At 40.8% G+C, this 23,869-nt stretch overlaps 2 protein-coding genes across 2 annotated transcripts; both read right to left on the bottom strand.

Annotated features, from left to right (window-relative positions):
• Positions 1 to 1,106: 1,106 nt before the first annotated feature.
• CUNH15orf40 (chromosome unknown C15orf40 homolog) lies at positions 1,107 to 4,818 on the bottom strand. The gene is made up of 4 exons (XM_052671836.1): positions 4,627 to 4,818; positions 4,426 to 4,552; positions 3,752 to 3,879; positions 1,107 to 1,816 (listed from the first exon to the last, which is right to left on the bottom strand). Exons 1-4 carry the CDS (start codon positions 4,807 to 4,809, stop codon positions 1,724 to 1,726), a joined length of 531 nt encoding a protein of 176 aa, XP_052527796.1. The 5' UTR covers positions 4,810 to 4,818; the 3' UTR covers positions 1,107 to 1,723.
• Positions 4,819 to 4,848: 30 nt separating this feature from the next.
• Positions 4,849 to 16,861, bottom strand: BTBD1 (BTB domain containing 1). The gene is made up of 8 exons (XM_052671835.1): positions 16,437 to 16,861; positions 12,276 to 12,432; positions 11,596 to 11,701; positions 10,383 to 10,580; positions 9,922 to 10,114; positions 9,362 to 9,449; positions 6,635 to 6,781; positions 4,849 to 5,800 (listed from the first exon to the last, which is right to left on the bottom strand). The coding sequence occupies exons 1-8, from the start codon at positions 16,844 to 16,846 to the stop codon at positions 5,642 to 5,644; spliced, it is 1,458 nt and encodes a 485-aa protein (XP_052527795.1). The 5' UTR covers positions 16,847 to 16,861; the 3' UTR covers positions 4,849 to 5,641.
• Between the last annotated feature and the right edge of the window lie 7,008 nt (positions 16,862 to 23,869).

Here is a 23,869-nt window from a genome sequence, read left to right as displayed (position 1 = left end):
TTCAATATAGCATATAGTACATGCCATGTAACACATGGTACCAGCTTCTGGAGAAATTTGTATAACAGCTGTTGTAGAATTCATCTCAGGATGCAGTGCTAGGAAGGCAGGGTTCCTCCATCTTCACATTGCTGTTTCCCATCATGGTAAACAGAAGCTTGAGAAATAAATAAAATCAAAACATGAACAACCAACTAACGTGAATGTTTACTTTTTGCTTGCTTTGACTTTTCTGCAGGACATGGCACCCCTCTGCTGGGCAAGAAGAGATGAAATGGCAACGAGCTGCAAACCAAAGCTGACAGAACAGTACATAGACATAGGCCCATATGGTCTGAAAAGCAAATGCAAGTGAGGCAATGTATGGCTGGCCATAAGGCTGAGAAAATAGGCAGCTCAGCTGCAAAACATTAAGCAAATACCAGTCACAATTTAGAGTGAGTTCCCCAAACAGTCCAAACAAGATTTTTCATAAAATCTCCTAAAATAAGATACCTTCATGGAGGTGACAAATGTTAGTCCTCCAACTCCAAAAATGATCGTTGCAATATTTAGGATAATAGGAAGCAGAACATTCAAAAAAACAAAAGCTTTTCAACAATGAAAAATGGAACCTGTGAGCTCCAGTTTGCAGCAGATGAGACTAGCTAGAGGAATTGAGCTGTAACTTTCATATATGTAACGTTAGTACTTTTTTTTTTTTTTTACTGTAGGTATTAAATATACAGATGTATTTCCTTATGTGTAAAATATGGCAACTGTAGTAAAAATAAAACAATTTCAGACATCAGTGGTGACTCAGATGAAAAAGCAAATTCCTACCAGATGCATGTGTTATCTCATATATTGAACTCTTACTCTGACTGCTGAACCACGTTAAGAAGTTCAGTTTTCTCACTACCCTTAAGACTGGGCTACAGTTGTCCATTGTGTTTCAGATCTCTCGTTCTGTTCTACCCATGGCTCCACAAGTTTTGCTACAGGGCAGGATGATGCTCATTTTTAAACTGGAGAAAAAATGCATAATAGTTCTGTTTAAAGTAATGTTCTAGTACCTAACACTTGGGAAATAATGTTTTTGTTAAAAATACAAATGCAAAACAAAGTTTGGTAATATTTTTTTGCTCTTTTATTAAAAAGTCATTACATTTGAGATACGTTTTGTAGAGCTACCACAATTATAGCTCTGCTTTTCAGGTAACTAATTACAGACTAGCAATTCTGGTTTTAGCCTGCCTGTGTGATGACCAACCACAGTATATACATTAGCTTTAAATACATTAATTTTAGATATGTATATTTAGCATAGTGTGGAACTGCACCCAACACCTGCCACCAGCTATTAAAGAGAACACTTCCAGGGTCTGTACCACCCAGACTGTTTCGCGCTTCACATTGCACTGATGCCTTTAAAGCACTCCAAGCCTTCTACTTTATGAACCAAATTTTGCTGCATTCAGAAACCCTGAGAGAGCAGGGAAGAGGACAAGTGTTACTGACAGAAGCAGACGCAGAGCCTCTGTAAACAAGGCTTTTCCTACCAAACCTACATGAACAGTTCAGCTACACAGCAGTGCCAGTAACAAAGAAAGAAGGAGCAGAGGAGCATATCTTTTCCCAGTCAGTATCCAAATTCCCAGAAGGACCAATTTACATAAGAAAAAAACATCATTCTGTTCACCAAGATGCATAACATTGTTCCATTTTCCACTCTTGTTTTAGGTCAAGTGGAAGCTTCTTTTTTCAGTTTTTCTAACACTTCATCTGGTGTCAGCGATACCAAAATCTTCACCACCTTATCACGTGATTTACCACCCTGCATTAGAAACACACAAAAGTCATCTTGCAGAGAATCACCACCAAACACGCATTTCAAAGAAGCTGTGATGCCAATATATCACATAGATACTTAAAATAATTCTCAGTGAGTAGCTATGCAGAATTAACAGGCTTCAGAATTGGTTCATCATCATCCTTTCTTGTTATTTTAAAGATCGAAAGCGATGTCTTTTCTATTCTCCTTTTAAAAACAGCTACAGCTCCCAGAGCATGCCCTGAAATAATGTCTTTCTTATAGGCTAGAACAAAAAGTAAGTTTCCATTACTCTACTGTATTAGCTAGAAGCAAAATTCCAACTGTATCTTGTTTGAGGTTTTACAGAGTTACCACAAACTTTTGGTAGATGTGGACTTTTGGATCTTTCAGCACTGCCTCCAACAGAGTATTAGTTACTCTTAAGCTGAACTCTCCACTTGATAATATCCACTAAATGACAACAAACTGCACTGTATATAGCATATATTTGGATTTAAATAGCTGTTATTTTAAATATCATTGACATGTTTTTATATTACTGACAAAATTGCTGTTTTGCATTGGAACTGGTAAACATGCAACTTCGTTTCATTTTGCCTGAAGCTACACATTTGCCAGGATTCAGTAAAAACAAGAGAAACAAATGTGCTACATTGTAATCTATGCATAATAAAAAGTTTGCATGATCCATTTGGAACCTCCTGAAGGAGAAAAATGTCTTAACCCTGCCATGTGGAAATAAGACAAGAATTTAAAAATGAAAAATAGTCCTTTGAAACAGCCTAGATAGTTGATAATGAAAATCAAGCCTTTTGGATAGAAACGTGGTAAGCCTGGTATTATACCAAACCACGCCACACTGGATTGTTTTGTCAGTGTTATCACGAAGCAAGTAGCACACAGCAGAGAGCAACCAGTACAAAAACCACTCAGTGTGTGCACCTAGCAGATCAGAATGGAAAGACACAAATAAAGTACAAACTTTGACACAGTGCTCCACCAAGAACAAACAGTGGTCTGAGGAAAACAAACACTAGCTTGTATTTATGTGGACACTGGAGGACTGAGTTAAGAAGGTCAGAAAATGTTGGTCCCTTTTATCCTTAGCTCTGCTTAGCATTTATATTTATTAATTAAATCTGAACAACTCTTCAAGGCAGGAAAATTGTAATTTGTAAAATGTTGACAAAATTAAAGAATTTACACAGGAGTCAGGAAAAAAAGAATCAAACCTCAGCACCTCTACCTTTCCCCCAAGCAGGGCTCAGTTCATTGATCATATTGCCCTGACCATCTTTTAAAAGACTTCTCCAACTAGTGCATTAAATATAGAAAAATAAGAGGCATCATTTTTCATTGAGTCCTCACCTTCACAAAGTGAAATTAATTATTTATTCAGCGTGATGAATAAAACAGTTTCCACCTAACATAGTCAACACATGTCAACACACAACACAGCTCATGTGAAGAAACTCCTAAGGCCCAGCCGTAACGGTGATGTTTCCATACACTCTACTTGTGTGCCACAGGTACTTGTCAGAAAATACAGAAGTGCCTTCAAAAAATGAATGCAATTTTTTTTCCCTAAAATGCACCTTTTCTGCAAAGCATAAATTACGTGAGCTGAATTTGAAATGGAAACAAAAGGCTCTTTAAGAGCCACAGAAGGCACATCCAAATACATTTTTGAAAACACATAATTAGAACTATTTTCATTAAAGATCTCAAGAAGAGCTGTGGTTCTTCTTATCCCAGTTTTCTTTCCTTAGCGAATCACCCTGTTAAGTCAATTGAAAGCTTTTCAAGTGCCTTTTGGACTGAGTTTGCTGTACTCGGTGAATAACATTCCAGAGCCTCGAATTTACAGCGCAACAGAATAAGACTGAAAGGAAAAAAAAAGGCAAAAAAGCAAGAAAAAAAAAAAAAAAAAAGTACCTTCTCTAAAATAACGTCACTCTTCTTCACTTGTAGCACCTTGGAAAGGTAGCGGCACAGCTCTGCGTTCGCCTCCCCTTCTGAAGGCGGTGCAGCAATAGCCACACCTACCGCCTCGGCTGTCACATCTACAACGGGGAACGGAACAAGCGTTCAGAGTGTCTAACTGTCATTCCCTAGAAATGGATGTTCATGCTTTCAAAAGCATCTTAATTTAAGACCCGACTAACTCCCATATCTGCGGGCGACTCTGCGTCTTTAAAGCCCTCAAAGCTGTTGGCAGCGCAGAACGCTATGCTTCCAGCACAAAGCGCAGCGTCGGACAGTCGCGCGTAACCGGTTCCGGCACCGCAGCCACCGGGCGCAGCGCTGAGGCTCCCCGTTGTGCTGCGGGGGCAGCGCCGCCTTACGCCACCAAGACCCGCAGCCACCGGCAGCGCGGGCGCCGCGCACCTGTGCGAAACACGGCTCCGATCCGCGCGCGAGCAGCCGGCTGTGCGGACGACGTTACGTGCAGGAGAGCGAAAGAAAGCCGCTCGTCATCCGAACGCAAGTCGATAGCGCGGCTCCGCCCGGCCACGCGCTCCGCAGTTCCGCACAGCGCCGTCCGGCCCCGACGCGCATCACGCGGCGCCGCGTGCCCCGCTCCGCGCTCCCGGCCCGGCGGCGCCCACCTGTCACGGCGCTGCGGCGGGAGCCGGGCTTGGCGCGCACCGACACCCTGACGCCGCCGTCGCCCGCTGCCAACACCGGCCCCGCGGCGGCGCCGGGCTCGGTGGGCTCCTTCCCGGCCGCTTTTCCCTGAAAGAGAGAAACGGGCGTCGGGACGGCCGGCGCGAAGCGCTGGGCGCCGGTCCCGGCCGTCCCGCCCGCACCTTCCGGGGCATGGCCCCGCCGCGGGCCCGTAGCGGCGCCGCCAGCCGCTGACGGAAGCCGGCGAGGGCCGGCATGGCTCGGCACGGCCCTTCCGGGAACGACGTTAGCCCCGCCCCTCTGCTGCGCATGCGCGGCACAGTCGCTCCGCGCGGAGAAACTCGACCGGAAACGATGTCTTCCATGGCCTGCAGCAGATGACCACAGAGCAAGTTGCACGCAAATAGGCCACAGCTGATAATAATTCTTTAGTATTAGATTATTGCCCAGTCAAAATAATATCATAACAAGGCTTGTATTCCCATTTTCACATTGTACATTTTCTTATAGGCACATATGTATATACAGTGGCTATTTCCATAACCGGCTCTATGTTCCAAAACAGCCCTTCTTAATTAAAAGAGATTCTGGAAAGACCCATTCCTTGCAGGATTTGCTATAGCATTTCTTCACTGCAGCTGCAGATAATGCCTGGAGTGCTAAGTTCATCAACGCTCCAGGACTCATTCAACAACTCACCACTGATAGCAATATGAATCCAGCTTTGCTGATGTACTTGGAACAAAAAAAAAATAGTAGTAACTTATGTCCACAGGGTCATTCCAAGGTTATTTTACAGAGAAGTGCAAGCTGGGAGTACAGTAGCAGAGGCACTGTCTTTGTTAGATGAGTTGAGGAAAAGGTACAAATGAAATTCATAACCAGTACGTATTTTCCAGTTCAAGAAATGAATTCAACTGTATGAGAAACAAAGGGTTCAAAATACAAAGCCATTAAATCACAACATACCATTCAAAACAATCTTCAGTATACAGAGTACTTACTGCACACTTTGTTAAAAGGAAAAGTTAAATTAGGTTCCACCAACCACGACGCAGATAAAATCGCTTTCCTGGTACCTCTCAAACAAGTCAGTACCGCTTTTACACATCCAGGTCATTTCACAGCGCTGCCTAGCTCACTAGGGGTGACCCTGAAAGTCCACTGATATGCTGACATGTAGATGATCGTATGAAATTATGTATAAAATATTATTTCTGGAATCTGTCCATCTTCTATCGATGTACCATTATTGTTACCTGGCGAACTATAAAACACAAAGCATGTTTTGCTAGCAGTAGGAGATTCGTGGATTACTTTCTTCAATCCTTTTGTTCCATAGTGGGAATCAGGACCCTGAAAAACAGCAAGAGATTAGCAGCAGAATGGAAATGCAAGCACGACCCATACAATATTGAAGCTTAAACACCACTGACTTAAATCATTTTAACAGTAAAAATGTTTGTATCCACATAACAGAAGTTGCATAACAAGTTACAGATAACAGAAACAGATTCTTTAAGTCTAAATAAGAAAGGTTTCTCTGACAGTAGATCTAAACCACTTGGTTTTATCCCACTAATAATGAATGAACGTTTTCTCATACTTCTTGTCATACAAGTTGTCTATATTCTCATTTATTCTCCCACTTCAGATGCAGCACTTTTTTTTTTTTCAATCCACTTGACTTTGATTTCTGAACAGGGAATTATCTTTAAAATAATTTTATTTATAAAAAATTTTTACAGAAAACATTGAATGAGTCAATTTTCCTAGGACAAATCATTGTTTTCCTCTATTTTAGCGTTGGCATATAAAAGCAAGAAAAGAAAGCTCTCAGTCTTTTTGATTACAACTGGTCCTTAACAAAAGAAATCAAACAAGTTTTGATAAAGACAGCTGCCAGATTAAATATTCCAAATAGTGCATTTGCCCACATAGATCCACAGTGACTTTCATTAGGATTTATTTTAACTCCTGTGTGAAGTCACACAGGATCCAGTTATAAATTCTGTGCACAGAACAAAGAGAAAGCAGCTTTAAAAGTTACCACACAGTTTAGCTACTGCCTCCTTTCCACACAACACCAAGAATAAGACCCCAAGACGACACATTCCCATCACGAAACAGATGAAAGAAAAACCTTTGCATTACAATAATGTTTTACTTTATACTGTTAAGCATTCTTACTTTTAATGTTGCACAGGCTGTGTAGCAAACTGTTGGCAAAATCTCTATAGGTTCTTTGAACATAACTCTGAATGTATTGGCAGTTCCATCACAGCTAAATCCAGTATCGTTTTGTCCTAGAGTTTGATTCTTCTCATAATCAATTATCTGCAGAAAAACATGAGAACTGTGCTTTTACATTTACAAACTTGCAAAAGGCTCTCACTGTATGCACACTGGAACATTCCAAGAAAACACCTGCCTATTCCACCCAGTTTAATTACAACAACAGTGCACCTCAGATTAAAAGGTAGCTTTAATTTCCTAACAGTAATACTGTGAGGGCTGACCCGGCCTTGCGCTGAGCCACAGATTCTGAGTTTTACACAGGCTGTCCATTCTGTATGCCCAATCTAGCCCACAGTGCCACACCAACCAGGTTAAAGGCTTTGTCTGACAGGAGATAAATAGCTCTTAAGCCTTTAGCATTTGACCTTAATAATCTACACGTGATCCTGTAACTTAGATTTGCTGATCTTTGCACACCTACACAGCCCGCATGAGAGAAGCGCATGAGGCTGGACCTCAATGTTTCACTGGCTGTGGCCCATTCAGTAAACAAGATTTTACAGATGAACAGTCAATGACGTGTTCTTAGAATAAAGCAGGGACTTGTTCTTCCATGCTTTACACTGTTTATGTCTTTATGTTCACATCTCATATTTCTTTTGCCTTCAGTTTTATTGGCAAACAGGAGTCACTAGCCAGGACACCACAAGCAGCAGATATCACACTTCTCATTCCATTTCTAATCCACGCTGCTGAACATTTCTTGGAGAAGTAGGATATCAGAGCTTTATAGTAACATGCACATTTCTAATGACTATTCCACTAAAAACTATCAACAACAACAACAATCATGAAGTCCTTCTTTCAGGCAAGGTATGCTCCCTGAAACAGGGTTTCATGGTCATTTTTTCCATCCGCAATCTAAAGAAATACTAACAATTCTAATATTGAAGTACTATTCCTTTAACATAACAGACTGGTGTGATATAACCTGGTAGGCAGCACAGAATTCCTGTCCTTAAGTACAAAACAGAGCAGTAAGCATCAAACAGGAAGCAGAAGACAAACTGCCCTTTAAATACAACGTGAAGAAATAAACTGAAACAGAATTACCAGCAAACGCTAGATGTCTATCAAATAAGGTGGGGACAAATAAGATGGGGAGTGTCTGTTCCTAACTGAAGTCACAGGTTCTTTCACAAATTTTTCCACACACCCAGTAAATCAATGCAGTGTTGTAATGCCAGGCTTTAACACGCACAGCACAGAGTAACAGTGCAGCTGCAGAAAGTTAAAACTTTGTTAGAAAGCTTAGAATCAAACCAAAGCTAAACTCAGTAAGAGAATTCAAATGGATTGAAATTCCATACTTTAAAGGGAAGGATACAGTGGTGGATCAACATTACTAGCAGGCAATCCTCAGCACAACGTCCTAAGAGAGATCAGACAGGCTACAGGAGCAGGAAATACAGTTTTAGTGGCATCTTCAACTAGCCTCTCAGACTGGGCAAGTGTCACATCAGGACACGAAGCAGGGGGGACATTTTTAGATACTATCACTGATCGTTTCATGAGCTTGCTCACCACTTGCTCAGTAGGAAGAAACACAACCCTTCATTTGGTACTGAGTGATTAGCAGGATCAGATTTAAAATTTCATAATGGAAACACTATGTAACAGTGTCCATAATATACTCAGAGTCAACATTCCTACACGAACAACAAAATCAAATCTACCACAGCTGTGCTGAACTTCAAAAAGGAAAATAAGGAAGCTGGCTCAAAAGAAGCTAAAATAAGAGTCTGAGCTCCATTCCCCCACCATCCAGAACTATCTCATTAGGGAAGATTTAGTGCACACCTCTCTTCTATAATCTTCTCAGGAGTCCGCCATAGGTGAATGCACACGTTCAAACACGATCAGATCCAAAAGAAGGATACTTTACCCACTGCTCTCACAAGTATTGCTCCCCTCTGCTCATTACTTCCTCCCCTACAAACGCAAGGTGTCCTAGCATTTCTGGTCACACTTTCATAAAGCAGTAGCTTATGAATAATTTTCATTATTCTTTTTACTACCTTCTGCACTATACAGTGAGAGACCAATACTTCCCACAGGACCCAAGATGCGAGCATGCCCTGCTTTCATGAAGTAACACAGTGCCATCTTATCTTTTTTCTAGTACCTTTATGATGACACAGTGGGCTTTTTTAGCAGACTTTTTTGGCAGTCATTACATATGTCAATAATTTCTGACAGCTGCTAATGACAAATGCAAAATTCTTTCCTGAATTACTAGAAACATTATTAAGAGGACAGACTTAATGCACAACTGAACCGATTGTAAAGCTGTGAAATTCAGTTACAGACAACTTGCAGGAATTTGAGGTTAGACCATAGGAGTATTCTGCAGCACAATTCACTGGGAGTTACCAAACTGAAAGACCAAACTGGCCCCAAGAAATACCTATTCTGAAAATGACTCAAGAATAGACTGAAAAGGAAGGTAAGTTTTATACTGTTCTTATGTTTCCCCGGCCATCCAGTTATGACTGCTGGGGATAAAACAGGTTAGACTCCTGACCTATCAGACTGCTCCTACTCTATCCAAATATACTCCAAACCTTTTGTATTAAGCATAGTTTCTGCTTAAATAAGCGTATATAGAATACACTGTACCTGTATATTAACTTGGTAGTCTGTGGGTCCATGAATAGATCCATATAATCCAAATCCCACTATGGAAATTCTTCTGTTAACTGTGAACCTAGTAAAACAGAAGCCAATAAAGGAATCTAAGCAACTGTGATGGGTCTGTTAACTTGTTCCCAGACAAGCAAGAAAGACTCGCATAGTGGTCTAGAAAGCTAACCCAGAAACAGCACTGCATTCATATTTTCAATAGTGTTCTGCATTTAAATGTCAATAGTAAGGAAAAGCCCCACCTTATTAAGGTATCAGCTTTATAATGTGACATTTTACCACTGGGCTTTAAAAAAAAATTAATAACCTGGGTTTTTTTAATTTTTTTTTTTTAATATTACTGGAGTAAAAACAGATCAAGACTTAGTATTTCAAAACTGGATATGCAGCAAACAATCCAGGACTCCAGACTTTTGAACTTGGTTCTCTGATACATGTTTGTTACTATATCTTCTGCCAAAAAGCAGAAGTTGAGTAATACCCTGCCTTTCTTCCCACACTTCTGTCTCTCCTTCAAATAGTTTCCAAAGCCATACCTGATGCGATCACTTGTTCCACTGTAGCCCCAGCGACTCTCCACTTGTTGGAACCTGTTAATGCTGCATTCTTTTCCTCTGAGGCAACATCTTGGTCGGTCTATATAATCTACTTTTGGCTTAGGATTGACAGTAAAATGTAGAAAAAGATTTACTACTTCCCGATCTGACAAGATTCCTGACTGAGCAGGGCCTGCAAAAAGAAAAAACTTCTAAGGTAATTCTAAGAACTACTCCAACTGTTGTATTCAAACCACATTTATCTGCAAACCAAGGATGATGCTAATATTTTCCAGTAGCCAGGGTACATTATATACAAGATGTTTTGCTTTCCTTAAGATTGCATCACAATGCTTATTAGTAAGGTGTTAATAACACAACAGAGCATTAAGCAACTCAACACTCAGATCAGCAGTGCAGAGCTATGGTCTAACAGTAAGACAAAGAATCCCAAAACTTACCTGCTGCAAACTCTTCAATAGTCATTAAAGGAAAACGGATTAAGGAAAGAGCTCTTCCAAGGACCTTCTGTTTGTTTCCAAATGTCACAGGCAGTTGTTGTCTTTGACATTCAGCCTCTGCCCAACGAACAACAGCTCCAAAGAGTCTACTTTCTCGAATACTAAGGGTATCTCTTTCTAGAACTGCACACAATGTGTCTAAAGAAAAAATGTTAACAGATGTACGTCACTATTCATCCGAACAAGTTCTACATATTTTAAGTAATCTTAATACAGAATTTCCAAAGCTATGGCAAGATCAAAACTGGCAGCAATCATGTAAAGTGTTAACATGATGTTAATGTACACTAGGAAAAAAACCAAATCACCTATGACAGCATCGTCATGTTCTCATCCAAGTACCTGTCTGCCAGTCTGCATCAACTACAGACACACAAAGCAGTGGTGCACATACAGCCAGTTTAAACATGCATGAAAAGGATTTTAAACATTGACACATTTGCCTCCCACAAAGCTTGAAGGAGGAACACAGGGTGGGAGGAAAGGTGCATGCACATTACAGGAGCAGCTTTTCCTGTACTTCTTATTCACTGTTGCATTTCATAAACAATTTAAGCAAAAAAAAAAATATTCTATAGGCCATTCAACATTTAGTCTGTCCAAGTTTTCCTCTCAGTTCATCATAGATGATGAATCTAAAAAGCTGGTTTTGCATTCTGAACCTGGTGTCTTCAGAAGTTTTTATATGCCCTGAATTTGAGCAAGCCATGTTTGCTGTCATAAAATATATCAGAAATGCAGGCTGGATTTGAGATTTATCAAGAGTAGAGATCAACATTCACAGTCTGGGTATCAGTCCACTGAACACAAGTTAACAGCGACTTTACAAGATGTTGAAGCAGCTGGAATGCCTTCCTTCAGGCTGAGTTTGAGACATAATCTAGATGAACTGAAATGTTATATAGACACAGTAACAATCAAATTTAACTAAACTGATTTATCACTGCTGACTTTTTGTAAAAGAAAAAACATTGAAACCAGAAGAATTACAAGCAGAATTTCAAACCATTTTAGATTTTTTTTTTTTTTTTAAACACAAATTCTATACATTGCATCCAATTTGTGCAACCCTGAAAAGAGAAACAGTGTGTAGCAACACAACAGCATGATTCCTTTGGGAAGTTTAATGCTTAAGACACAAGAAGGAACTTACCTATATCAATATCAGTAAATCCTTCTGCACTTATTGCATCCATAGTGCTTTTGTCTATCGTATCAAGACAAAGACTAGCAAGCTGAGGCTCATCAAACAAGCGAGCCTAAGAAAGAAAAGTACATCTTCAGTTAATTTGCTGCTGCAAGCATCCTGTTGATAAGCTACTAATTCTAGTAAGCAAGTATTTTTTTCATCTAGTATAGGTCTAGAATAAAATAGGATGATTTCTCTACACCTTGTGGTTCTATCTTCCAGGGCACTTAAATTCCAAGAGGAGTACATAATTGAAAATATACTCCATCTGGGTTTTCCTTCACGTTTGCATTTTTCATTTCATATAATTTTAAGAAGTAGACACCAAATCTGTCACAGTAAACTGTCTTAACAAAAAAAACAAACAACCAATTGAGATATTCACATAAGCTTCATAAACTGAACCCATCTGAAGCATCCCAATACATCATATATTAACAACAAAAAAGGTTTTATTCTTTTCTTCCTCTACATTAATATCACTAGAAGCCAAGAATGTAAAAATGCCAACAAAACAACAAAATTATTTTCACACAAAAATTAGATTATGTGATGGTAAACCCACTGTGAAGTAATACTATATGCTCACTTCCCCCCAAACACTAATTTTCATAGAAAACCAAAAGAAGCTTAAATTTACCTACCTGAGTGAGGAGCATGAAGGCATTATCTGCTCGGAGGTGCTTCGTTAGAAAATCTACACAGTGTGCTTCCAGGGCTGGAACTGCATACTTCTTTGCAGTGTAAAGAGTAGTCATGACTGTTTCTGGACCAATTTGAACTTCATCTGAATAAAGAAACCTAGAAATCAATATACAAATATATATAATAAAAACACATCTTGAGGTGCACATATCAACACATAACCCTCCATGGCTGTATTACTTATCTCAATCTACTGAAATGCACATTAGCTTCATTGCAACTCTTGAAAAGAGTGTCAACATCTGATGTGATAATTGCGTGCCTTGTGTCAGTCACCATTCTCTAATGCTCAGAAGGAAATGGGAGTACAATTCTAAGAGATGACCTTGACTCTTCTATTCTTGCTGCAGGCAGCAACAAGAAAAGCCTTGGCTTCTCTGCACTGCTTGAGGCTGCACGATTTGTTGAAATTTTTGCATAAAGGAGCAAACCAAAGGATAAAAGTTTCCATAAAAACAGGCACAAACCCCTCTATACTGAACAGCTGTTACTTGAGACCAGGTGAGATAAGCTTTGTTTTGAGGCTCTGTATGGAAGAGACGATTTCTTAAAAATAACCTTTCTTACAATGACAGATGACATTGAAGATAACCTTCAATATTTCATCAGATTTACAGACATTTATCCATGGTACATAGTTCTGCTCCCAACAAACACAGGTCATTAAATATAATAAACCAGGACACGTTTTTGAATGCATGAATTGCACAACAAAGGGCAAGTCTTTTCTTTGCAGTTCTTTGTGTTTTCTTTTCAGACTTCCTAAAAATAAACGGGAAACAAGCTGAGATGGAAGAAATAGGTTCTGATGCAATAACAATCACTTTGTGTTTAACAGAAGTAACCTGTGAAAGCAACAGGCTCACAGTGCAGCAGGGGGAGATCTAATTCTTTAAACCAAATTTACACCAAAGCTTTTAGAAAGGAGTTTAACTAAAGGTGAATTGTGTTGCAAGCAGTTTCAGACAGTACATTTAAAGCTGATCCATGCATGCAGTTCTGTGCATTTTATTAAATACCAGAAAAGCACATCAAGATTTTGGTTTTAAGATTTTTAAAAGCCTGCTTCAAGAAGTCCTAATTTTCCTTTTATAGCATTATGAAACTTGGAGTCAAAACTATGTGAGTCAAAAATGAACGGACTGCAAAAAAGCTGCATTATATCTAACAAAGGGAAAAAAAAGTTAAATCACCAAATTGTTTTTACAACACAATTTTGATTTTATTCCTGAAGTGTGTACAACATGCAGCCAACGTATGGACTGGTACTTTCAGCACTTCCTTGAGAATTAGGGTACAGTTCCAACCTGCTCTTTTCCAATGCTTCTTTTCCCTGTTTCGCAGGCTTTTGCCCCATCCAATCCACACACAAAATACAACTACACAGCCAAAATAGAGGAATTCAAATGTGGTAACAGTGAATACGCACACAAGCTTTTCATTCAAGTGTGTTCTGTTAGCCACAGGACGTTCTGTCATCCCATGGAAGACACGCTTGAAGCTCTATGCTCCCATCTCTCTCCTGCTCTGCATGCCTGGACACACTAAGGAGACACTCCCTAACCAGAAGTGCGTCAATAGCAAAACTAATGGGACTTCAGCAGCTAAAGTTCTGATAACAGAAAGTCACACAGCATCAAATCCATCACGTTGACCTCACGATCTCTTTCTAGCCATGGACCAACACTGGCATAAGCACCAATGGGAACAGGGTATGTGACAGTGCAGACTTCTGAACTAAGAAAACTTACACTATGCACTGCCCAAAGATTTTAAGAATGTCACATAACCAGGACTTTTTTGTCTTCACTCTTTCAAGTTCAATACTTCGAGTTTTTGACAATGCCAATACTTCTCTGCAATTTTCACAGCCGGAAGTCCTCTGCAATTACTAAAAAGTACGGATTTGCCAAGCCCAAAGGTAGCTATAAGAACTGTTATGTATGGTAATAAAGTGCATTGTGCTTATTGTATAATCCTGGTTCCTTTTAGTATATGGATGGATAATCACGATGCATTCATCTGCTCATAAAAAAGAACTCTAGGTGTGTCTTCTCTGTAAAAACCTCCCTGCTCATGAGCCAAGAGCTCCATCTCTTTGTTGACACTTCCATTCATGGCATGCCTGAACTGGCAGACTTTGTGTTAATGCTGCTGTTCTTCCTCCACTCAGCTCAGTGGGGTTGAACATCACTTATCCTGTAAAAAAAAGGATGCAACTGCAGCCAATATAAAATTGTGAATAAATATATCCAACAGGAAAATTGAAAGGGTCGTCAAAATCACCTGGTGACTATGAGGTGTTAAAATTCTTCAGTTTCTAGCCACTAGTAAATTATCTCCAACAGTTTTTGCATTACTTCAGTACTTTAATGGTCAACAGCGAGAAAAAAACAGGCTGTCTTACAGTTGGTGTACATTAAAAACAGCATGTAGGGGCACAGAAGTCCAGTAGCAGTCTGTGTTGAAGATCTCAAGTATCTTTCTAACAAACGTGTTATATTTACTCCAGTGTTAGCTTGGTGTATATGTATCAAGGCTCCAGTCCAGAGCAAGAGCACTCTATAAAATACTGAAGCTCGTACTAAAAAGCTGCCAAGCATTCCATACCAAAGACAACACCAAACCTCAGCCATTCTAGCAGTCCATCAGTCTGCTGATGTTTAGACATGATACAAGTATAATCGTACTTACACAAGTCCCCTGGCCATTACTAGCTCTGCAAACACAAGGTGGCTTTTGTTTGCTTCTAACAGCGACTCTGCACTCACTTCTACTTCTTAGCCTTACTCAGAACTCTCCTGCTACTGTGCTTCTGCTTTTAATCAAAACAAGCATCTCTCATTATATCAACTTCTCACTGCTGGTGGCTTTTATATATCTACACACACACACACGTCACAGTGACTTACTTCTAACCTTTGAAACCATTACTGCTTGGAAGACAACTTCCCACTACTCAGCACCAACCCCTCACCTTACATTTTGCCACTCCCTCTTGGCTATGAAAGCACAAAAAATAGTTTGTTTGCTATTAAGCAACAGTCACCATTCTGTGGATTTTCTTAAAACAAAATCAGTTGCTGCAAACCTTGTTTCCCTAATTGCTAAAGCACTGTGTGATTCTTCTCACTGTTCTCACCTCAAAACAAAAAAAGAAAGCTATTTTCTTTCCATTACAGTTTAGAGACACTACAAATTTCCTTCCAGGCAATAACATTGCTATTTTCTAAATGTTAATTACGGAAATCTGCTTAGCGCATTTTATAGAAGTTTTGCCAAGCAAAAAAAAAAATCCTAACGTTGAGCAGATGAGTTGTATGACCACACCTCAGCAACAAGCCTGATGCACAGAGAAACTACAAGTAACTGTGTCTACAATTATTTACCACTATGCTGGGTAAAAATAAAATGCAGACAGGTTTGCGGGCATGAGAAGTAACAGAACCTACTGTGGTCAAATCAGAAATCAGTACCCGCTTTGCATGCTTCTTCCTCATCACTGCACTCCTGCTCTCACTTGTGTGACTTGTGCATCAGACCAGATAACTGCGTTCTGCAGTGTGCTCTCTCCAGCCAAAGGTATCTGAAACGTGTTGACTTCAAAAGGGATGTCAACTACTTTGGTAAAGTGATACAATTTGCTCTGCCTCTGAAAAATAAAAACCTCACTGTAAGAGGAGTGGCGGTCCTGCATGGAGCCAGGAGTGGGATGTGATGATTCTCACGGGTTCCTTCTGACTTGGAATATTCTAGGATTCTACGAGTACATTTTCAAAGCAAACTATCAAATGAAATGAAAAGCTCAGCACGACAGTTTCAGTTCCTTCCCGGCGCCGCTCGGCGGTCGGGCAGCGACAACAGAGATTACCGAGTCACTAAATCCCATCACCGCACAGCAATTACATCATCGAAAAGCCCGACGAGGCCTTTCCTCTCGCGGAAGGCAGCGCGGGGAGCGGCAGCAGCCCGCAGGCCGCCGGCAGGACGCGGCGCCCTCGTCCCGACTGCGGCCGGAGCGCGGGCAGGATGCGCGGCGCTCCCGGCCGAGGCCGAGCAGCGCAGACGGCCAACCCGAACCTCCCGGCTCCGGGGCTGACCTGAGCAGCGCCAGGAAGGCGGCGGGCTCCACGTCGGGCAGTTCGATCTCGGCCGAGGTGGTGGCCATGCCGCCGTTAAACATCGCGTCGAAGACGGCGCTGCCGGCCGCCAGCACGAAGCGGTGGGCGGGGATGCGCTGCTGGCCGGGGCCTGGAGGCGCTGCCCCGGCTCCGCCGCCCCGCGGGCCGCCCTTGCCCACCACGAAGTGCACGTCGCTCAGCAGCTCGTTGGAGAAGAGGAAGGCGAAGCGCTCCCGCAGCGAGCCCTTGGTGGCCTGCCAGTTGTACAGCGGCTCCCGCTGCAGCACCGCACCGCTCTCCGCGGCGGCGGCACCGCTCGTGGCGGCGGCGGAGGCACCGGTGGCGGCGGGAGGCGCCTCCACGGGCGCACCGCCGGCGGCGGCCGCCATCACCGCCCTGAGGGGCCGCGCCGGGCCGAACGCTCACTCAGCCGGCGGCACGAGCATCTCCGCCGCGCGCCGCGACGTCAGCAGCTCGCTGCGCATGCGCCGCGACCTCTCTGCGCAAGCGCGCGACGGAACCGTTCTCACCCGGCGGGGGCGGCCATGTCCGCGTGTGGGCGGAGGGACGGAGCGGGGTTGTGTCCGTAGGCGTTTTGTTGGGGGCGGGCGCTGCCCTGCGTGCCGCGGCGGTGTGCTGCCCGCCGCAGGGCCGAGCTGGGCCGTGCGAAGGCGGGAGGGAGTGCGGTGCCGCGGTGCGGAGATCTGTCTTGGTGCATTAACAGGCAAAACAAGCATAGGCGCCTCTTTTAACTATTTGTGGAATAACATTAAAATATGGACGCCTGTTGGGTGTGTGCGTTGTGCAGTTTATGTATAAAAGCAATCGATTCGGTGTGTGCATCGAAAACTTAAAGGCAAATGAGGCCAAACAGCCTCAAGGCACATGGCCTGGTGCGTTTATTTCCATCGGAGGCCATCGTATTTAACATCCTCGTTCCAGCAATGGCCCAAAGTTGTGGATTAACTCGGCAAATTCTGACAAACAGAACAAGGTTACTGATTTAATACGTTTATGGGCTTCAGGTACGAAAGCGAGAAGACAGACTCGGTTGTCCTATCGGAGCAGGCGCTGACCTTAGAAACACAAGGTGGATCTTTTTGCCATCTGCTGGAGCTTTGGTGTAAATACAGCAGCAATTTAAATTATGGAGCTGAAAGGTATTCGTCACAGCTCCTGACTTGTCAGCATTTATGGCAGCGTGTGGCTAAAAGAGGAGTATAGTATGTCACCTCTCTGCATTTAGGTTTATTATTAGGACAAAACTGAGACCAAGAAAATGCGGTGTGCTTCTCAGAACGAATTTTAGGGAACCTTAGGCAAGATGGAAGCGATTGAAATGGGATAAAGGGCACAAGAAGATATAGCATACCAACCATACAGCAGCAAGTAGCACAGAGGCTATATTTAAAAGAAAAGTCATGCTGCTGACTTGGAAGAACGAAACTAGCACCTTTGTGTTTTCCTTGCCTCAAGGCACACACGGAATGGCAAGGAGGCAAAGCCCAGATTCCCTCCAATAGCTGAGGCTCTGAAAATCCTGGAAGCTGTGAAACTTGCTGCTTCGTTGCCATATACCTGTTACATTCAGGGGAACCTGAAGAGACCAGTTTGAGAGCTTGTTTTAGGGGAATAAAGTGCCAGCTTTTTATGAAATGAATCAGTTGTCATGGGAACTGGAAAAAAAAAGCATGAGGGAAATGGTGACAATGTGGATGGATACATTATTGTCTGCAAGTTTTTTTTTTCAGTCAAGGGATGACCTGGGCATTAGTAAGTTTTCTTCACTGTTATCTTTCTCCTATCTTTCTATGATCGTTCACAGGTTGGTTTGTCACATGGGAGCCAACATTTGTGACTGCCCGGCTTACAGAGAACTTTGTGAAAATGTGAACATGTCATGAACAATGTCAGTAATACACTGCATGCTACAGAAAGCTAATTAATATGGAAGACGGCTGAGGAGAAACGAGGGAAAGGCTAATGAACAAAAAGGATAATGGTTGGGGCAGCCTCGATCAGAGGAAGAGAAAGCTATGCAAGAGAGAAAAACTAAGAAAGACCTATGAGACAGCCTAAGAAAGGAATAAAAAAGTTGACACTGAAAAATGAGGGAATAGAAATGAAAATAGCATGAAAGAAATCTGGAGTCTTAAAAAAAAAAAAAAAAGGAAAATAATCAGGAAATGAGACAAAGGAAAGAAGAATTACAACCTTGATGCCTATCAAATTCTATCAGATAAAAGGCAAATGGACTAATTCAAAAAGTTTTGAAAGTGAGAGCTAATTGAATACTAAATAACATTTTCTTGTGATTTTTGGGGGGGTGGGTGTAGGTGGCTTTTTTCTTGTTTTTCCCTACATGTAGACAATAAGCCTCAGACATTTGCTTCACCTTGTAATATTTATGCTATGCTCCTTCTTTAAAAATCAGCTGGCTTTTCTTTGGCATTATCTGTACGATTATCTGATGGATCATAGCCATTTTAAAATGTGAAGTCATGGGATTATATTCACCAGTCAAATTAGAAAAAATTGCAAAAAATCCTTTTCCCAAAAGGTCTTACATGTGATTGTCAGTAAAATGCTGTCCTGTTCCTTTGCCTTCTTAATATGCTCAGTTTTTTATCTAGGGAATATAGTAGGCATTAATACTGAGGGGGAAAGATCATCTAACTGTAGCAGTTCAAATTGGCCCTAGCAGAAGCTTTTGTTTGATCTCATGTAACAGAATGGCTACAAATCAACGGCTGACTAAAGCTCAACAGTATTGTATTATATAGCTATGAAGGTTGTCCTGATCGCTAGCCAGCAAAACAGAAGGTCAGGGAGTGTTTATGCTTTTGAGCAACACAATTTCAAGGCTGTGTAATGGCCTGAGCTAGTTCATGCTGTGGCTTTTTTGCTATGGAAATTCGTAAAAGAACTTTGTTTTGAGATTCCTTTCCCCATCAGCAAGAGGATAGAGGAGAAGCTGAATTGACTTGTATTGAAGAACTGAAGGATTTGGTGATCAAACTGCAGGGATTTCTGAGATACTTGTGATGCCACGGAGGTCCCAGGGACAGGAATACTTGCCCAGAGGCCCTTCCAGTTAAACCCAGCCAGTTCTGTGAGATCCGTCAGCAAGGTTTGGGTTACAAAGCACACTGTTTTCAATCGTTTGTTCCTGAGGTTATTCACATTCTCCTCCCTTTCCTTTTCCTCACATGAACTCAGATTTGTGCATGTTCTAAGTAGCTTTTTGTTTGTTGCTATGATGTATGTAGTTTGTTGTTACAATCTGAGTTTTTGCACTGGCACGTATTTTTACAGGGACTAGCAATTGTTCTCATAAGTAGGTAGTATCTCTTCTCTGCTTTGGGAGGAAAAAGAATTCAGAGTAAATAATGGATTTGTTTCTGATTAAACTTCCTTGTTAGGACAATTTAACAGCTTTTCTTTTCCATGCTCAATTACATTCTTATAATCTTTTACATCTGATTCATATTACTGCTGTGAATGTCAGACATACATATCCATAACTGAATTAGCATTAGCATTAAAATTATTCAAATATGTAAATTCATAGCAAAAATGCTCTCAAATAATAACGATAAAGTTATCTCCTTGATCTTTTTATTGTGGTTGTTACTGTTTTCTTTCTGGTGTGCATCAACCTGCACTGTTTCAATTGGAGTGTACAGGTAATGTGACCTTGCAGTTTTGAAGAACTGGATCCATGCAAGAAATTCAGTCTTACATTGCTGCCCTACTAAAGGGCAAGGATTTTATTTTTTTTTAATGTCTTTTATAGTGCCTATATAATGTTGATTAAAAGTCCAAAATAAGAGCAGCTGATGTCTTTTCCTCTATCAGAGAATTTATTGTAATCTAAAGCTGACAATAATACAACTTCCACAGATTGCTTTCAAATTTATAATTCTTTGCCATATCATTTCTACAAGTGATTCTTGCTAATTCCTGCTAATAAATACATTCCTGAGAATACATTTCCAGAATCCTAAGTTAGAATACTATGTGTACGACTGGCACAAACATCATGGAAATTTTGAGTCACTCCAGCGGCGGAGGTAGCTTTCAGTTTTCATTGTGCACATTTACATGTTTTAAAGATATACAAGAAATAGCATTCTTCACATTGTTTATCTGAAAACGCTTTATGAAACCAATTAATTAGGGCTTAGAAGATTTTCTCACCACATACCTATTTTAAATAGCATTTCCAACACTGACACGGCAGGCCCTATAAAAATGTTACACTTTGACATATTTTTAAACAGTTACTCTTTAAACAATAGACTCTGTTACTGTGTAGTTGGAGAAGCAAATGCGAGAAAAATCTTTGTTTTTACTTACTACTTCCTACCAAGATATCTTTACAATTGAACAGTGAATATTTTGTGAAACTATTTGCTTTTCAATCGCTGCTAAATGTCTGCAATCTGTCAAGGCACGACATTACTTCAGACAGAGGACACATCTCCTCCCCTTCTAACAAGGTGTTCAGCTAGCATTTTGATTTCCACATGATTAACAAGATTCTTACTGAGAAGCCACACTCTTGCCACTTGCAGTTTTAGTCAAATAGTATAAATGACATACATACTCTCTTTTACTGCCTATTAATTTTGTTCTGAAATGTCTCTTTTTCTGAGATTATTCATTGCTGAGGAGACAGGCTGTAATACAAAAAGAAGTTCCATGATTTTGGTACCAATATTCCAGTTTTGTAAGTGAAATGCACGCTAATGACTACCTTCTCTTGGCTTGTTTCTTTGGTAGTGTGATTGTTGCTGGGGAATTCCCCCAAATCCTCAGCAGATCATTAGCAGGTGCCCTCCTGACACCCAGTGCATACCATATGAACTACATTGTATTGCCCCTGGTGAACCTTGCAGTCTGTGTGTTACAATACAACATTATTTATTAGGTCTTATGCCCTCAACTAGCAAGAAATTCACAAATAAAATAGGTTGGATTTAAAGCTGTCAAGGAGTTGCAGTTATATGTGGTTTAAGCTGCCCCCAGCAAATGAATAAATAGAACAAAAGCCCCAGTCATGAAGCTTTTAATTCATCTTTTCATTCATCTTTACCTGGTCAGTTGGTTACTGACTTCTTCTGCCTTCAAAACTTATTTACAAATAAAGGGAATATACTCTGAAGAATCTGCCATCTTAGTTCAGTGAAATTGAGTGACACAAGTTGTTTTGTACTGGGATGGTATTTTGTAGCTGGCATCATAATGCAATGAAAGTTTGCTGCTTGGCAGAGCTGTATGTGAACACATGAGCAATGCTTCCATGATCTATAAATAGTCTCTTAATCCCTGAATTGATCTTCATGTGCTTGCTTAAGGTTCACCCTACTTGTATTTGTATAGATTAATGTCCTTACTTTGATTCAAGATACAATTAGCCGTGTCTCAATGTAATGTTAAGCCCTCCAATTTGTTGTGATGTTGGAGGCAGTTATGAAACGTAAGAGCTGTTTCCCAGACTAAGAGTAGACACAAAAACCAAGTGGTCTGTTAGTCTCCTATTTTGAAGCTGAACATTACTGAACAGGCATATTTAAGTCCACAGTATTCTTTTGCTGGCATGCTTACAAATGCCTTCTAAGTGCTGAGAACAAGACTGATCTGCTGCCATTTAGTAGACAGGATGAGGAGAAACATCTTTTGTGTTATAAATGATTCTTATGCCAGTAATGGTCTAATCAAGAAGCTGGCATTGTTCTCAGCACATCACTTGTGGTTTAAGAACTGCCAGTCTGATGGCCACACATCTGGATCTGGTTTGTTGCTAAGGACAGAGATTCCCAGTGAGGAGTTCTTCATGTGGAATGAGGCTTGTAGTGGTCATTTGAGAAAGAGTTGAGCTACCTATCTAAAAATGATCATCTAGACAAAAGTCTTATGATTTCTGACATGGAACATTAGAGTGTGGTGAAGGATCATCATTTTTTACACTGTGCAGCTTAAGAGCTTGCCTTTCAGGTGAAACACAAGACCAGAACCCTGGGAACTGTGTTATCAATAAACATGATTCTGGGACAATTTCTGCATGAGTCCAAATTTTCATGGTTTTGTTAATCCATTTTGTTTTCCTGCCCTTCACTACTGTTTAAGTGGCATATGCTTGTTTTTCAATCTTAAACTGACATCTGATATTGCTAGATAGTTGAAAAGTTGCATGATGGCACCCTTATGAAGTTGGTACCATTTATAACATTCAAGAAAAACTATGAAAAAAAGATGCTTTTACAATATCAATATATGAATATAATTGATGATGTGACATGAAGCTGAGAAGTCACACTTATTCTGATGACAGCAGCATATCAGCACCCTTTTCTTGTAAAATGCTTATCAGTGATTATGTTGTTAAAGGCTTCCTACACCTACTTCATTTTTACATTGTTCTTCTGGTGCAAGTGGTGTTATGTAGATTTGAAAGGTCTTTCTACTTCTTCCCCACAACAATACTTTCAGCTTCTAAGAAATTCAACTGGTAGATTTTGAGGATGCTTGCTTTTAAGCTGACGGTGTTCACTCAGTAAGACAGCTTGCTTTTTGGCTTAATCTTTGACAAAATGCCAAATTTTGAAATATTTGCTGATGGAGAAGTTGGCCAGTGGTTACAGTCTGGATTAGCTGAACAGATTTTTGCCCACTTGTTTCTAGAATTTGGGTCTAGAATTTACAAAGAGGAATAAATAAATGAAAAAATAAAAAGTACACTACAGTTTACTCAAAATGACAGATTTCTTCTTTTTTGAAAAGATAAAAGGCAAGGTCCCATGCTTAACCGTCTGCTCGACAGAATGGTTTTGGATGCTGCTGTTGGAAGACAAGATCAGTTTGGTGGCTTTGCTTTGCAAGAGCTACTGAAACAAGAATGCTTGAGTTGTTGTTTTCTTTATAAAGGCTGAAATAGAAGCCAGGATATTTTGGCATGGAGAAGCAAAACCAGAATTAGAAAGATCTGTAGCTACTAGAAATTAAGATTTATGTAGTGGAAAGTTTTGAATACTGGAATCCACATCATCAGTGCAGTTAGAGATGGACATGGGGGTTCCTCTGTCCAAATTGGAAAGGAACAAGGGAGCAGGAAGGCTCAGTACCTCCTCCTGTACATGGTGAGAGATAAGAAAGTAAGGAAAAAACATGCTCCTGAGAACAATCATTTCAAACATTCCCTTTCAGGGGCCTTTTCTCCTTTCAGACACTCATAATGATTTTTTTTTCCTGAAAAGTTGATCTCAACACAATAGATTCAAGCAGTGAACCCCTCTATAGGCAATTCGTTGTTAGTCTGCCATGCCCAATTTGCTCTGACAGTTCTTACTCAAGCTGAAATAGGACCCGATAAGCAATCACTGGGCAAATCAGTGCTGGAATATGCTGGC

Source organism: Tympanuchus pallidicinctus, unplaced genomic scaffold, assembly GCF_026119805.1.
Source record: "Tympanuchus pallidicinctus isolate F22 unplaced genomic scaffold, pur_lepc_1.0 scaffold12, whole genome shotgun sequence".
Classification (NCBI taxonomy): Eukaryota; Metazoa; Chordata; class Aves; order Galliformes; family Phasianidae; genus Tympanuchus; species Tympanuchus pallidicinctus.
Note: the sequence above shows the minus strand (reverse complement) of the source record. Positions and strands in the feature narration are given on the sequence as shown.

Bases quoted from the DNA above. Each gene is read 5' to 3' on its own strand.
- CUNH15orf40 (XM_052671836.1), bottom strand. From the start codon at position 4,809: ATGGAAGACATCGTTTCCGGTCGAGTTTCTCCGCGCGGAGCGACTGTG. The intron at 4,553-4,626 runs GTGCGGGCGGGA...TCTCTCTTTCAG, and splicing joins GCGGGGCCATGCCCCGGAAG to GGAAAAGCGGCCGGGAAGGA. The intron at 1,817-3,751 runs GTACTTTTTTTT...TTTCTAATGCAG, and splicing joins GTGACGTTATTTTAGAGAAG to GGTGGTAAATCACGTGATAA.
- BTBD1 (XM_052671835.1), bottom strand. From the start codon at position 16,846: ATGGCGGCCGCCGCCGGCGGTGCGCCCGTGGAGGCGCCTCCCGCCGCC. The intron at 12,433-16,436 runs GTCAGCCCCGGA...ATTGATTTCTAG, and splicing joins GCCTTCCTGGCGCTGCTCAG to GTTTCTTTATTCAGATGAAG. The intron at 10,115-10,382 runs GTAAGTTTTGGG...TTCTTTTTGCAG, and splicing joins TATTGAAGAGTTTGCAGCAG to GCCCTGCTCAGTCAGGAATC.